Source organism: Erythrolamprus reginae, unplaced genomic scaffold (assembly GCF_031021105.1).
Source record: "Erythrolamprus reginae isolate rEryReg1 unplaced genomic scaffold, rEryReg1.hap1 H_1, whole genome shotgun sequence".
NCBI classification, from domain to species: Eukaryota; Metazoa; Chordata; class Lepidosauria; order Squamata; family Dipsadidae; genus Erythrolamprus; species Erythrolamprus reginae.
Genome location: NW_027248462.1, coordinates 2,846,786 through 2,863,482, shown reverse-complemented (window position 1 = coordinate 2,863,482; position 16,697 = coordinate 2,846,786). Strand labels below are relative to the sequence as shown.

General features: G+C 34.9%; 1 protein-coding gene across 1 annotated transcript; it reads left to right on the top strand.

Annotated features, from left to right (window-relative positions):
• Nucleotides 1-5,094: 5,094 nt before the first annotated feature.
• Nucleotides 5,095-13,578, top strand: LOC139155317 (vomeronasal type-2 receptor 26-like). Its single transcript, XM_070730437.1, has 6 exons — nt 5,095-5,373; nt 5,899-6,756; nt 8,218-8,445; nt 11,145-11,271; nt 11,643-11,648; nt 12,677-13,578. The coding sequence occupies exons 1-6, from the start codon at nt 5,095-5,097 to the stop codon at nt 13,576-13,578; spliced, it is 2,400 nt and encodes a 799-aa protein (XP_070586538.1).
• Nucleotides 13,579-16,697: the final 3,119 nt, after the last annotated feature.

Sequence of the window (16,697 nt, the reverse complement as noted above, 5' to 3'; positions counted from 1 at the left end):
CACTACAACAGGACTCCCTCAGTCAGGCGTAGATCAACATCTGTGACTTGTCAGGGGTTCTGCTTCTGGTGCACCCAAGCTAGATACTCACCTACCTGTATCCAGATCCCATGACTGCTTAAGCTCCTGCAGGATGGACTGGATAAAGGCCTGTCTCCAAATATCATCTGCAGACAGGTGGCAGCCTTCCCTCAGGGCTTGGGGAGGCCCCTTCTTTTGCCCAACCTCCACCTTCATCGGGGGGGGGGGGGTGTTGTCACCTACATCCCCTGGTTGTCCCACAGGTTCCCTACCTAGGATCTAGACTCTCTTACCTGAGTTCCATATGAAGCTATAGGTAGGTTCTCCATTTGCCATCTGACCTACAAGGTGATCACCATTACCTCAGCCAGGAGGATCTCTGAGCTGTCAGCACTCTCTGTAAGGCATGATCTATGTCTTCTACATCAGGATAGGGTGGTCCTTCATCTGGATCCCATCTATATTCTGAAGGTTAACTCCCATTACCATCAAGCTCAGGAGTTAATACTACCAACCTTTTGCACTCTACCAGGAATGTAGCTATTTCAGTATCCTGGCAGACCCTGGGTAGAGGAGGTACACTGTATTGCAGTAAGGGCTTCTCTGCTACAATTTGTGAGATACTATTCATAATCATGTTTATTGTTATATCTGTTAAGATTGATAATAAATAAATAAATAAAGTATATGTTATTAGCTTATAATCAATCATAAAGTGAAAGACAGTGTGATACTATTCCCATTTATACAGAGAATCCTGGCAGATGCTGTCTGAGCTGCAAATTCTACTCATGATGTGGAGAAGGAAACTATAAATAAAGAATCTGAGAACTTGGATAATACAAATTTAAGATAGCATATCAACAAGTGTAATACACCATTACATGCTGGAAAGGGTAATTTGTTTCACTCATTTAATAAACCAACTTTGTGCATTTTCATAAGAAAATTACTATACATTGGGATATTGGAATGGTATAATGATCCCTCAGATAGTTCTTCAGACAAATAAATTAGACAAAATCAGGGCACGCTTTCAAAATCTTTTCTTTTCACTAGATATAGCATTTTATAAAAAAGAATTTTTGGGGGATGAGGCTGTGCAAAAGAATATATATTTTATGAGAAAGATATAAATTGCTTTCAAGATTTTATATATACATTTTAAAAAACTTCCAGGAGTTCATCGTTGCCTGATTAATTGTTCTTATAGTTCATTCTAAGTTGGATCTCTCTTTAATGATCTTCTACCCATAACTTTGTTCCTGCCCTCAGGTACTTTGAAGAATAAGCTAACTCCTTCTTCTCTGTGATAGCCTCTCAAGTACTAGCCATTCTCTTTGTTAGACTAGATAGAATCATTATATGTTTTGGCCTCCAGACTCCTTATCATCTTTATTACTCTTCATTGCACTCTTATTTTAGATCACCATGGTATTTTATACCATGATATTCCAACAGTGGAGATGCAGTACATCTGTATCTTACCCAACACTGTTAAGAGCCTTTATTGGGACTTATCTAGTGGCGAATCAGGCAGCATAATGTTCACATATTTCCATCCTAATTGCATCTGCAGAATCACGGCCAGCTGCCCTGTTTACCATGACCTTACCCTTGACATGGGGGAAGCAGTCAAGCCCTTACAGGGTAGAGCTGAGGAGTTTGGACAGTTTCTTACCGATAAAGTTTCTCAAATATGGCCAGACCTGGATGCTGACTGGTTGTATAGGACATGTTTAACTTGGTGAATTCTATGAAGTGGACAATTAGCTCCTCCACCTGTTAATTGGACCCATGCCCCTCTTGGCTGGTTTTGGCCAGCAAAGAGGTGATATGAGGCTGGATCCAGGAGTGATTAATGCTTCCTTGAGGGAGGGGTGCTTTCCATCCCCACTAAAGGAGGCAATTGTGCAGCCCTCCAAAGCCGTCTTTGGATCCAGCTATTTTGACCAACTATTGGCCTGTCTCCAACTTTCTTTTTATAGGTAAGGTTGTTGAGAAGGTGGTGGCTCTCCAGCTCCAGTGATGATTGGATGAAGCTGATTAACTAGACCCTTATCAGTCGGGTTTCAGACCCAGCTTCAGCACAGAAAATGCTTGGGTCGCATTGATGTGTGATCTTTGGCAGGCCTGAGATAGGGGATATTCCTCTATTTTGGTGCTTCTTGACCTCTCAGCAGCTTTTGATACCATCAACCATGGTATCCTTCTGCATCGACTGGAGAATTGTTGGAGCAGATTGTGTATAACATCTCAGATAAATATTAAAATCACTCAGTGGTTAAGACATTGACCTTGTCGATCAGAAAGGTTGCCAGTTCAGTGGTTTGAATCCCTGGTACAGGTTTCCTGCATGAGCAGGGTGTTGGATTAGATGACCGCCAAGGTCCCTTATAACTCTGTTACTGTTACCTCTGTTATCAAAATATTTATTTGATTTTAGTGGGCAACTTAGATTGATCAATGTATGCATGAAAATGAATCTAGTATACTAGATTTACCTACTATACTTTTCAGTTTTAATCACTGCTATCAATTTATTATATATGAATGTTGACTTGGGTAACTAAATTGATAAAAAATGACTTGTGGCACTTTGATGGTGTAAAAAAATATCAAAACAATTTATAGTTATTAAATACATAGTTCAAGCAGTTTTCTCAGGAGAGATATGCAAAATATTGAGAATTGGGGAGGAGGTTTATTTTTATTTCCCCAAGGGTCCAAATTATAGGTTCCTTATTAAACTTAATTGTTAGAAAGTCAGCCTAACGAGAATGCTTTTATGTATCTTCAAAATATAATTTGTTGAAAAGGGTATAGAGAGCTATCATTTGAAGCATTTGTATTCTAATCCTCATTTCATATTCCAAGCTGCTTTGTCTCTAGTTCTTTCTCAATTGTTTCTGTATTTTTTGACTCCCCCCTTTTTATTTCTTCTTCTAATGTTTATAAATGAGAGGATGTACTTAGTAATACATACATGGAAAAATTTTCTCCCTGTGCATGGATTCTCCGATCACTTTTAGATAAAGGAATTTATCTTTACCTTGCAGCGAGATCATAGAAGAAATCTGAATAAGTGGAAGTTTTATTGACTTTAAGACCTAGTTGACCATTAATAATTATATTAATCTAATTTAAACACAATGAGGAAAAAGTGTTCTACTTTTAATTTTCAAAGAAAGAAATGAAGATCAAAAGGTAGCTTCTCAATTATAATCTTATTAAAAAGTAGCATTAATTCAAATAATTTTTTTTAGTACTGTGGCAATTGTCTTAGAGACTATAAACAGTATAGAAGGATAATGAAAAAATACAATGCAATTTAATGGTGCAGCAATTTGATATTTTTCTGCATTTCTCTATCATCTCTTTTTCTGGATGGAAATTGTCAACATCAGGATGGAATTGATAGCAATGATGCTGTTTTATATCACATGCAAAACATACGCTATGAATTGTAGCATACCTGATGACCCTCTTCCTATAGCCCATCAATTTGCGCAGCCAGGAAATGTTATCTTTGGGGCAATTGTCTCTCAAGCTTTCTTCTTTCATAACAGTCCTTCCTTCAAAGAAGATCCTTCTCGGACCTTAATAAATGAAGTTATGTAAATAATTCTATTTTCCTTTCTTCAGACCAATAAGTGCAAAATAATTGTGTGAAAAAGAGTTAAGCAGCAGCATTATAGTGATAAGTCTTTGAAGATTTTCATATCCCAATATCATTGGGAATTTGCTGTTAATTACTGATTTAATGCTGTTAATTTTCTCTCATTTTGAAGTGTAAAAAGTTGTCTACTGAGTAGAAAACTCCATATGCCTTCACATACTGCACAAAGTCCATATATGTTTATTCTGATGTTCACTTTGTGATTCATAAAGTATTGGCAATAGTTTATGACAATTTGTCAGAAGATGAGACTAGTACTAGCAGTGCTTCTACCTATATTCATATCATTTGTTGAACAGTGTATAGAGAAGTGTCATTTGAAGCTTTTTTCCTCAAATCCTCATATAATAAGGGTATTACCTTGATGGGAGTAAGACAAAACAGATATACTCTCTCTGTTTGTGATTAGATTACTTCAGATGACTAAACGGAAGGTAAAGTAAACACATGGGAGCTTTATTTATTCTAAGATATGGTACCCCATGCAGAATCTTATTTAATTCGAACACAATAAGGAAGATTATCTCACAAACAAAAAAATGAACATTGCAAAGCATCTTCTAAAATACAAATACTCCCCACCACCACCATGGCATTAGTTCAAAAGACATTAAATAATTAAAAGAAGGTGGAAGTACAACAAATCAAACATGCAAACACACAGACTGAAAATTCACAGTGAAAAAGAAAGAATCTGTCTGGAGAAAACATTCCACTATTATGGTAATTCTGTTAGAAGTCATAAATAAATTTTATCTATAGGAAAATCTGTGTTTCATTACATGGGAATTGTCAACAATGATTATGATGATAACAGAAAAAGAGAGTGGAAAGGCACTTTGGAAGTTTTCAAATTCTATCTCATACCATTTAAGACAAAGGGTTGTTCGATCTCTTTTTAAAAACCTTCAGTGTTGGAGCACCACAACTTCTGGAGTAAGTTGTGGTGGAGCATCCACTAATTAGTTAGTTCTAGGTTGGTTCTCTGTATGATTTGTTTCCACACATTGGTTCCTGCCCTGTTTTCAGGTACTTTGGAGATTAGGCTCACCTTTATTCAAGGCAGGAACAAGTGTTGCTTTCTTGCAGTTATCTCAGGCACCCTTCTGAAGTGACATATGTTTTTCCTTAACATTTGCAATGAGACAAAGTAAAATAACCTTTTTAAAGAGTATGCTTATTTCAGGGTTTTAGAGTCTTTTCTACCCATTTCTGTTGAGTTTCAATACCTATAGCTTGAAGTATTGGATTCTCAATTACTTGTAGAGATGATTCTATGGGTGACTTTGAACCTCATGGTGTTCACTTTTATTGCTTTGAGTGCACAAGTACAATGGAAGGATAGGAAACACTTAAGTTAAAGTGGTAGTTTTCATTTCAGTTCTCTGCCAAAGATGTATCAGCAAATCCTTGCTTTGGTGTTTACTATTAAGGAGATAAATAGGAATCCTGAACTCTTATCGAACATCACACTGGGTTTCCACATTGTGAACAACTATTTCCCTGCAAGGATTACCTATAAAGCAATCCTGAGCTTACTGTCTACACAGCAGAAGTTTGTCCCCAACTTTACCTGTGATTTAAAGAAAACATTTATTACTGCTATTGGAGGACGTTTCACAGAGACTTCATTCAACATGGCCACAGTTCTTGCCAACTACAAGATACCACAGGTAGATCCTTGAGATGGTTCCCAAAAAATCCCAATCTCTTTAATATCTTCCATTCTTAAAACACCTTTAGTCCATTTTGAAGATTTGACTTTCATGGTGGAAAATCTAGGAGAATATTTTATTGTACTTTCAGTTAATATAAATATTAATAAATTATAGGAATAATTAAATATTTTGGAATTCTTTGTAGTTTTCCACAATATTGAAGATTAGCAAATTTCTGTTGGCATTGAATTTTAAAGTGGTTGGTATATAGAACTTACTCTGTTTTTCCTACCTGTCTCCCTTCAAGTAGTCAAACTAGAAGACTTTTGTAGATCATAAATGCCTGGCTTTTGATATTGTGCTATGACTTAAATGTTTTCATGTTCTGTTAAAATCTGCTCAGAAATAGATAGACAACCATTTTAGCTGATATTATCATTTACTATGCATATATGAACTGATTATGTAACTTCCACCAACCAACTTAAGTCTGAATTTCTATGTAGTGGTTCTGATTATTTGCTATATTTTGCCTTTCAGCTTGCCTATGGAACATTTTCTCCAGTACGTGGAGATAGAAATATATTCCCATCCTTGTACCAGATGGTTCCAAATGAAATGCATCAATATACTGGGATTATTCAATTATTTCAGTATTTTGGATGGAATTGGATAGGGCTTTTGGCTGTGGATGATGACTATGGTGATATGTTTTTGCAGAAAATTGAACTCTTGCTTTCACAAAACAACATTTGTTATGCGTTCATATTTAGAACACCCAGGAAGGCATTTCTGGAAGAGTATATAAACTTAATTACAATGGAGTTAAGATATGATGAACTGTTTATGAACAGTAAAGTCAAGGTATGTTTAGTCTATGGAGTAGTTCCAGCCATGGAAAATCTGAGAGTTATCATCTTTGTAGCATCTGTGTTTTCATGGCCACCTTTAGGTAAAGTGTGGATTATTACATCACACTGGAATTTTGAATCACTGTCTGTTCAGAGACTGTGGGATATACAGAGTTTCTATGGTGCTCTATCATTCACAGTTCATTCCAAAGAGCCACATGGATTCCAAGAATTTCTTCATTCTGTAAGGGCATTCTGGGCAAAAGAAGACAATTTCATTCAAAATTTTTGGGAGCAGGCATTTGATTGCTCATTACAGATTTCTGCTATAAATGAAAATACCAACCTATTATGTACTGGAGATGAGAAGTTAGAGAGTCTGCCAACAATATTATTTGAAATGACCATGAGTGGACACAGTTACAACATTTACAATGCAGTCTATATTATGGTACATGCTTTGCATGCATTACTAAAGTCCAAAGCCAAATGTAGAAAGGCAGTAGGAACAGAGCGAGTACTATTCCAGAATTTAAAACCATGGCAGGTATTTTATTAATTTCTACACAAATACTGCTCAATTAGGCCATCATGTTTTCCTAATTCCAGTGATGTTATTGGAAATGATGCAGAGGTAGGTTCCTCCTGGTTCAGACTGGTGCAGTCGAACTGGTACTGATCCACTGGTAATGTCAAATTTATTTATTTATTTATTTATCTATCTATCTATCTATCTATCTATCTATCTATCTATCTATCTATTTATCTATCTATCTATTTATTTATTTATTATTTGGATTTGTATGCCGCCCCTCATGGAACCAGTTCATTCAGGGGCTGCCGTCTTTTTTTTTTTTAAACAGATTTTTAAAAAGATTTTTTTAAAAGAACTTTTTAACATGTTTGTTCCTTCTGCACATGCACAAAAGCTGAGTTTCTTGCACTGTACATGTGGTCTTGTTTTTTGCTCTATGGCTTGGGAGGAAGCGAAGTGGCAGCGAGGCATCTTAGAACTCATCCCTGGAATGATGTCATATAGCACTGTTTACCAATGAATTTTGCAGAAAACTCTTCCTCTTACAAAAAATAAAAACTGTTATATTAGTAGTCTTCTATTCTACATAATTTGCTGGATTCATAGCCTTTGTTCAGAAATGGCCACTGCTGATATTCCTAAGCCCTATAGCTTTACATGTTAATTTGTTTTGGATTTTAAGAGCCACAAAGAACACAACAGACTATGAAATGATGTTGTAGAGATAGAAAAAGTAATATATTAAGTTTAATTTGGGTGTTATTTTGGAGGTTCGGGAAGTAGAAAAGGTAAAATATGTTTGGATTGGCTATCATTTTTAAATGATCCATCTGTGCTAATGAGGACTGGCCATTTCACCATGGAATTTGAGAAAGACATTTCAGTATCCATTCTTGAGTACATTCAATTTCTATATCGCAAAATACCTGCAGGTTTTCTAAATAGATTTTTTTGAGTAAATTTCTGTTGTGTTCCTGAAAATTCTTGCATACAGATATTTGTCATAACGCACATAATAATTTCTATAGCATAAATCTCTATCTTAAAGACAGCATCTTGTTCAATATTTTGACAAAATAGGCAACATGTTAATGTATGAAAGAGAAAGATTGTGATTATAAAATATGAAAGATATATGATGACAAAAAGATTGGTGAAGTCATTAAGGCACTTAATGGAAATTGGGAGATGTAACTTCTGCTCCTGTTTAGGCTCATGCCAGTGGATGATCTTAGGCCAGTCATTCTCTCTCAGTCCTAGAAAGAATGTAATAACAAGCCAATTTTGGACATTTTGCCAAAAGAAATGTAGAATCTTTTCCAGGCAGCAGTCAACATTGACTTGAAATCACCCTCAATCCTCATTTTTATTTGAAAGTATATTTCAAGCTATTCTGCTTGGAATAGTTTTATTTAGTTGTCATGATCTGAAAATCTTGCTGTTAATTTATTTCATTTTTTTAAAAAAACACAGTTTCATTCTTTTTTGCAAAGCATCATATTCAACAACAATATGGGAGAGACAATTACATTTGATGAAAACAGAGAACTGATTACGGGTTTTGATGTTGAAAACTGGATTACTTTCCCCAATAATTCCTATTCTCGGGTCAAAGTTGGTACATTGGAACCTTGGGCTCCACCAGGCAAAGAATTAATTCTTAATGAAAATCAAATTGTATGGCACAGAAGCTTTAATCAGGTGAGAAGAACCTGTTAATAACAAAAGTAAAGCACCAAATGGTCACTTATGCCCTTATCACCTTACACTTGGATTATTGAATGTGCTCAACATGGGGCTACCCCTGAAGAGCATTCCAACACTGCAGCTGATCCAGAATGCAGCCATGTAAACTGTTGTGGGTACACCTAGGTATACACACACTACACCAATCCTCTGCAGACTGTATTGTCTTCTGATTGGTCTCTGGACACAATTCAAGGGGTTGGTTATTACCTTTAAAGGCCTACATGGCTTAGGGCCAGACTATCTTTGAGATCGCCTTCTACTGCATAGCTCCCAGTGACCGATAAAGGCCCACAGGATTGGTTTTCTCTGGGTCCCCTCAGCTAAAAAGTGTTGGCTGAGGGGCCTGTAAGGTAGGGCCTTTTCTATGGCTGCTCCATCTCTTTGGAACTAGCTACTTCCTGAAATACAGACTGCCCCCACCCTACTGGCCTTCCAAAAAACCGCAAAGACCTGGCTTTTCCAGCAGGCCTAGGATCATTGATCAGATGGCATGCCATCAGGATCCAACCAGGAAAGACATGCATGGTTTTTAAAGCTGTTTTAATTGTTAATTGTGGGTTTAAAATTATTTTGCACTATTTTAGGGGGGTTTATATTGCATTTTATTTGGTTGTAAGCCGCCCAGAGTCCTCTGGGAGTACGGCCGCAAATACGTCCAAATAAATAAATAATATGGCAACTGGCTCAGATTAATGAACTGTTGCTAGTGTCCCATATAACCATCAACTGCAGAGTTTTTAGTTAGTTTCCAGCAAAATAATGCCCATTTTGCTAACATGCAATTGACTTAACAATCATGTATTTCACATTACTAAAATTCTGCACCACATTGTGATTGTAAGTCAGGAATTGCCCTATGGTACCACATTCTGTTTTTACACATTTTGGTCACAAAAGAATCTGGATTGTATTCAGTCATCTTCAGAAAATGCATCAGCTGAAGAATCCATTAGAAGTAGTCCAAATGCTTATCACATTCTATGAATGGACAACTTTCTGCCATTCAGGTCTTCTGTACAACATCCAGAGAAGTCAATGCCAGTTCCTTCTCATTAACTAAAATTTTTATTTTCATTTTCTTCTGCTTCTTCAACTAAGCTGTTTAATAAAGCTCTTTTATTTTGTTTTAATAGTTTTATTGAGTTTTAAAAGCAATACAAAAACAAAATACAATAACGAAGCACACAAATATCTTTACATTTCATATTTCTACAGCACAAATTTGTCTATCTACCAAATTTTTAATTATCACAATATTAATTTTCATTGGTGTTAGTATTTACATTTACTATTTATTTCTGTTTGTTTGTTTATTTGTTTTAGCCACTTATAAAAATTTTCCTAAACATTAAAAAACTCTGTCTATTCTGTAGTTCATAGGTAAATCTTGTCATTTCAGTGCAGTCCATCAATTTATTTTTATTATCATATTCTCTGTCAGAGTATTTCCATCCTTCCAAGTCTGTGTGAATGCTAGTCTGGCAGCAGTTAATATATGTATAATGATATGATTTGCTTTGGTGTGTGGCCCCTTAATAATCCCTAATAAGTACAGTATTTCTTGGGTCTTAACTCTATGTCATATTCTGTCATTTCTTTTACCCAGGTCTTAATCTTTTTCCAATAGTTTCTTGCCACCGGGCTGGCCCAAAATAATAGAATAGAATAGAACAGAATAGAATTTTATTGGCCAAGTGTGATTGGACACACAAGGAATTTGTCTCGGTGCATATGCTCTCAGCATACATAAAAGAAAAAGATACATTTGTCAAGAATTAGGTGGTACAACACTTAATGATTGTCATAGAGGTGAAATAAACAATGAAGAAACAATCAATATTAATAAAAATCTTAGGATGCAAGCAACAAGTTACATTCATTCAGTCCTAAGTGGGAGGAAAAGGATGATAGGAATGATGAGAAAAACTAGTAGAAATAGAAGACCAGATTTAGTAAAAAGTCTGACAGTGTTGAGGGAATTATTTGTTTAGTAGAGTGATGGCATTCAGGAAAAAACTGTTCTTGTGTCTAGTTGTCTTGGTGTGCAGTGCTCTGTAGTGACGTTTTGAGGGTGGGAGTTGAAACAGTTTGTGTCCAGGATGTGAGGGCTCAGTAAATATTTTCCTGCCCTCTTTTTGACTCGTGCAGTATACAGGTCCTCAGTGGAAGGCAGGTTGGCAGCAATTGTTTTTTGCGCAGTTCTGATTATCCTCTGAAGTCTGTATCAGTCCTGTTGGGTTGCAACACCAAACCAGACAGTTATAGAGATGCAGATAATAGACTCAATGATTCCTCTATAGAACTGTATCAGCAGCTCCTTGGGCAGTTTGAGCTTCCTGAGCTGGCGCAGAAGGAACCTTCTTTGTTGTGCTTTTGTGATGATGTTTTTGATATTAGGTGACCATTTTAGGTCTTGAGATATGATAGAACCTAGAAATTTGAAGGTCTCTACTGTTGATACTGTGTTGTCTAGTATTGTGAGAGGTGGAAGGGTTTCATATAGGATGGCAATATATACCATGAACCTTTTTTATACCCACTGAATCTACAGTGGGTATGAATAAAAATAATGATAATAATTATAAAGATAATAAAGCTGTTTTAATGCAGATGTTTTATTCTCTGATTCTCTCTTACATATTACTGTTCAGGTGCTTCCTCTTTCTGTGTGCAATGAGCACTGCTATCCAGGCTCCAGCAGAAAGAAGAAGGAAGGAGAGAAATTTTGTTGCTATGATTGTGTGCCATGTTCAGAAGGACAGATCTCTGATGAAATAGGTAGGACAAAACAAGATAAAACTGTGCCAAAATGACCAGCAAAAATCCAGCCCAATCATTTTATTTTGTTTTTTTGTTTCTGTTTCCTTTAAAAAAAGAAATAATCTTTATTAAATATACACATTAAAATGAGAGAAAAAAAAGAAAGAGCAAAAGAAAGAAAAGAAAAACAGAAAGAAAAAATATGTATATAAACATAATACAGACATAAAATTCAGGGGGGAAAATCAGGTAGGAGAGCGCATAAATAACTGTAATAATATGTATTATCACCATTTGGAATTGGTTTAAAGCTCAAATTTTAAGATATTTAAATTTATTCCAGATGATTTTAATTTTGTATGAATATGTGTATCTATTCAACCTTGAAGATAAATGTATCAATTATACTAAGGGAAGGTTTTGCCTTTTCTTCCTACTCAAGATCCTTGTGTATATTGATGGGCCACTGTGTGACACAAAATGCTGTACTCGATGGACTTTGGCCAGATTCACATGGCTCTTCTTATGTCCTTATGTTCTTATTCAGTTGATTGTCATTGGTGTGCGATCTAGTGTTATGGTTTCTATGATGGATGTATTTTACCCCCTTACTTGTTCTTCTTGTTATTGTTTTTTAATATCTATTAGATCATATTTATGATGATGAACAATTGATTATAGCCAGATAATAGGGTTCCAATTATGTCTTCACCATTTGCCTTGATCAATAACTTTTGTTTAAGTCATTATACAGTTTTTTCCAAGCTTTGTAAAAATCTGATTCATCTCTATCTTGAAGTTCCATAGTCAGTTTTGTCATTTCTGTGCATTCCAGGACTTTTGTTATAAAATTAAGGGTGGTTGGGATTGATTCTTTCTTCCAGGTTTGACATCATTTGTGAACTATTTAATTTAATTTAATTTAATTTAATTTAATTTAATTTAATTTAATTTAATTTAATTTAATTTAATTTAATTTAATTTAATTTAATTTAATTTAATTTAATTTAATTTAATTTAATTTAATTTAATTTAATTTAATTTAATTTAATTTTATTTTATTTTATTTTATTTTATTTTATTTTATTTTATTTTATTTTATTTTTTTATTTTATTTTATTTTATTTTATTTTATTTTATTTTATTTTATTTTATTTTATTTTATTATTTTATTATTTTATTATTTTATTATTTTATTATTTTATTATTTTATTATTTTATTATTTTATTATTTTATTATTTTATTATTTTATTATTTTATTATTTTATTATTTTATTATTTTATTATTTTATTATTTTATTTTATTTAATTTCTCTGTTTACAAAATGTGTAACATGTATTTATATTATTCATATTCAATTTATTCTATAATCATAGAAAGCATGCTATATTGGGGAAAAACATTTTTTTTTCTTTTTCCAGATATGGATATCTGCATGAAATGTCCAGAAAATCAGTATCCCAATGATATAAAAAATCAATGTATTCCCAAAGTGTTTACCTATCTTTCATATAATGAAACTTTAGGAATCCTCTTTGTTATTTTGGCTATTGTTTTATCTTTGATTACAATCCTCATGCTTGGAATATTTTGGATGCATCAAGAAACTCCAATTGTCAAAGCCAACAACTGGAGCCTCACTTGTATCCTCCTCCTTTCCCTTCTATTCTGCTTCCTCTGCTCCTTCCTTTTCATAGGAAGACCTAAAAAGATGACATGTCTTCTACGGCAAACAACTTTTGGCATTACCTTCTCAGTGGCACTTTCATCTATATTGGCAAAAAACATGACTGTAATTCTGGCATTTACAGCAACTAAACCAGGATCTGCACTGAGGAAATGGGTGGGCAAAGGACTAACCATTTCTATTGTCCTTTTGGGTTCTTTCATCCAAGTGGGAATTTGCACTGTTTGGCTGAGTACTACTCCTCCTTTTCCAGATAAAGACCTGCATTCACTGAAGGGAGAAATCATAATGGGATGCTATGAAGGCTCAGTGATCATGTTTTACTTTGTCCTGGGCTACATGAGCTTCCTGGCTATTGTTAACTTTAATATTGCTTTCCGATCCAGGAAGCTTCCTAGTAATTTCAATGAGGCCAAGTTCATCACTTTCAGCATGTTGGTCTTTTGTAGTGTTTGGCTGACATTTGTTCCAACCTACCTGAGCACCAAAGGGAAATACATGGTAGCTGTGGAGATCTTCTCTATCTTATCTTCCAGTGCTGGTATACTAGGGTGTATATTTTTCCCCAAATGCTACATCATTTTACTGAGACCTGAAATGAACAAGAAAAAACATTTAATAAGGAAAGAAAAGTAATTATCTTTTTGTATTTGTTCTTAATGAATTACTGTTAGATTATTATGATCTGTTTTTATGGGTTATTTCATACATTAATTTACCTTGGTGGAATTTAGAGAAATCTCCCTGATCTTGTTATAATTTCATTTATGTCAAGATGAACAAGAAGGAATATTTAATAAGGAAAGAAATGTGATTAGTGATTTTTTGTACTCAGATTTAATTAAACATCTTTAGATTGTTTGTAATTGTTTGTGTGAGGTTTTTTTCCTATACCTGAACACACTTGTAAGTGGATCACAAGCTTCCTAAAAGACAGAAAGCAACAGGTGTAGGTAGGCAAAATCACATCAAATACCTGTATAATTAGCACAGCCACCCCCCTTCCCCAGGCTGTGTATTCTCCCCACTTCTCTTTTCTCTATACACCAATGACTGCATCTCAAACGATCCATCTATTAAACTACTGAAGTTTGCAGATGATACAAAAGTGATTGGTCTCATTCGAGATGATGAAACCGCATACAGACAGGAGATTGAACAACTAACCTTGTGGTGTGACCGGAACAATCTAGAACTGAACACAGTCAAAACCATAGAAATAGTGATAGACTTTAGGAGAAATCCTCCCATCCTACCACATCTCACTATACTAGACAACACAGTATCTACAGTAGAGACATTCAAATCTCTAGCTTCTATCATATCTCAAGACCTAAAATGGTAACCTAACATAAAAAATGTCATCAAAAAGCACAACAAAGAATGTTCTTTCTGCACAAACTCAGGAAGCTCAAACTGCCCAAGGAGCTGCTGATACAGTTCTATAGAAGAATCATTAAATCTGTCATCTGTACCTCTATAACTGTTTGGTTCTGCAATCCAACAAGACCGACACAGATTTCAAAGGATAATCAAAACTGCAGAAAAAACAGAAAAGTCTTCAGAGAGGGGCGGCATACAAATCTAATAAATTATTATTATTATTATTATTATTATTATTATTATTATTATTATTAATTACCGGCAACCTGCCTTCCATTGAGCACCTGTATACTGCACGAGTCAAAAAGAGGGCTGGGAAAATATTTACTGACCCTTCACATCCTGGACATAAAATGTTTCAACTCCTACCCTCAGAATTTTGCTACAGAGCACTGCACACCAAGACAACTAGACACAAGAACAGTTTTTTCCTAAACACCATCCTCTGCTAAACAAATAATTCACTCAACACTGTCAAACTATTTACTAAGTCTGCCCTACTATTAGTACTAGTTTTTTCTTATCATTCCTATCACTCATTTGCTCCCACTTATGACTGTATGACCATATGACTATAACTTGTTGCTTTTATCCTTAAGATTTTTATTAATATTGATTGCTTCCTCATTACTTATTTGACCCCTATAACCATCACTAAGTGTTGTACCTCATAATTATTGACAAATGTATCTTTTTCTTTTATGTACACTGAGAACATATGCACCAAAGACAAATTCCTTGTGTGTTCAGTCTCACTTGGCCAATAAAGAATTCTATTCCATTCCATTCCATTCCATTCTATTCTATTCTATTCTATTCTATTCTCTGTTTTCTTGAAAATAAGATCACACATCTCAACAGCCTACACCCCAAAATACAGTTTACTATGGAAACAGAAATCAATGATCAACTTCCCTTTCTAGATGTACTGGTCTATAAAAAACCCAATGGCAGCCTAGGACATACTATCTACCAAAAGAAAACCCATACCAACCGTTATCTAAATGCACACTCACACCACCACCCCGCACAAATCACCTCAGTGGCCAAAACTCTCATCACCAGAACCAAACGCTTAGCTGACCATGAGCACCTAAAAACTGAATTGGACAAACTCAAAGATGTACTAATTTCTAATGGATTCAAAGAGAAAACAATAACAAACCTAATCAATAAAGAGACACCCCCCAAAAAACAAGATCAAGAACAGGACAATGGCACCACCATCCTTCCTTACATCAAAGGCACCACGGATAAAATTAGTAAAATTCTACACAAACATAACATCAAAACCTCATTTTGCACCAACCAAAAAATATCTAATATCCTAAGGAGCCCCAAAGATAAAATCCAATTGGAATACCAAGGAATCTATGAAATCCCTTGCAAAACATGTGCAGCCACATACATTGGACAAACTAACCGAAGAGTGAGCCAACGCATAGCAGAACATGTGAATGCAGTCAAAAAACAAGAAAAGACCTCATCCCTTGTCCAGCACATTAAAAAAACAGGGCACGAAATTGACTTTGAAAAAACTAAATTACTCCACAAAACAGAGAATGTATATAAAAGAATCTCTCTAGAAGCTATCGAAATTGAAAAGAGACCCTTTTCTTTAAATAAAAGGGATGATACCTCCCGCCTGCCAGAGATTTGGAAACCAGCCTTAAACAAAATAAACACTTCATAATAATCAACATGTCAATCCTTTTAATTATTATGATTTTAGAATTTTACATTTGGAAATCAGCCTTCATAAAATCTTCATAAAATCTTCATGTCATTCCTTCTAATAACTATGAGTACACCAACCAATCAGATCACTGAAGCATAGTCACCCAATCTATTTGCTACATTCAAAGCAAATCTCCACCCCCACACTACATACCAGGAAGAAAAGTCAGTTGCAAATATTTCATTTACAACAACACAAAGATTGGAACTCCAGCCTGAAGATGGTGAATGAGATTTCACCGAAACGTCGCATAGACATGCAAAACATTACACAGGGCAAAACCCGAACTCAGAACAATCTACATACATATACCCGTGAAAATTTACGAAAACAAATATCTTACCTCTACGTGGAGGACACTTTCCTACTGACTAGAGCCTATGAAAGACTTGAAGTCAGAAGAGCCTCCATCTTATGTGATCTCACATTCCTACGCAACTGCAGGGACAAAAAAATAATTCCCAAATACTTCCAACTAAAATTCCACCCAAAAACCCCAACCATAGAGAGGATCCTAAAAAGAACTGAATTAGCCCTAATCAGAAATGAACTCCACAAAAAAAGATTCATTCTTGATGAAATCAACAAAAGTCTACTCTCTCTTCACCTTAAAATCAGTAACCAAATACACCCT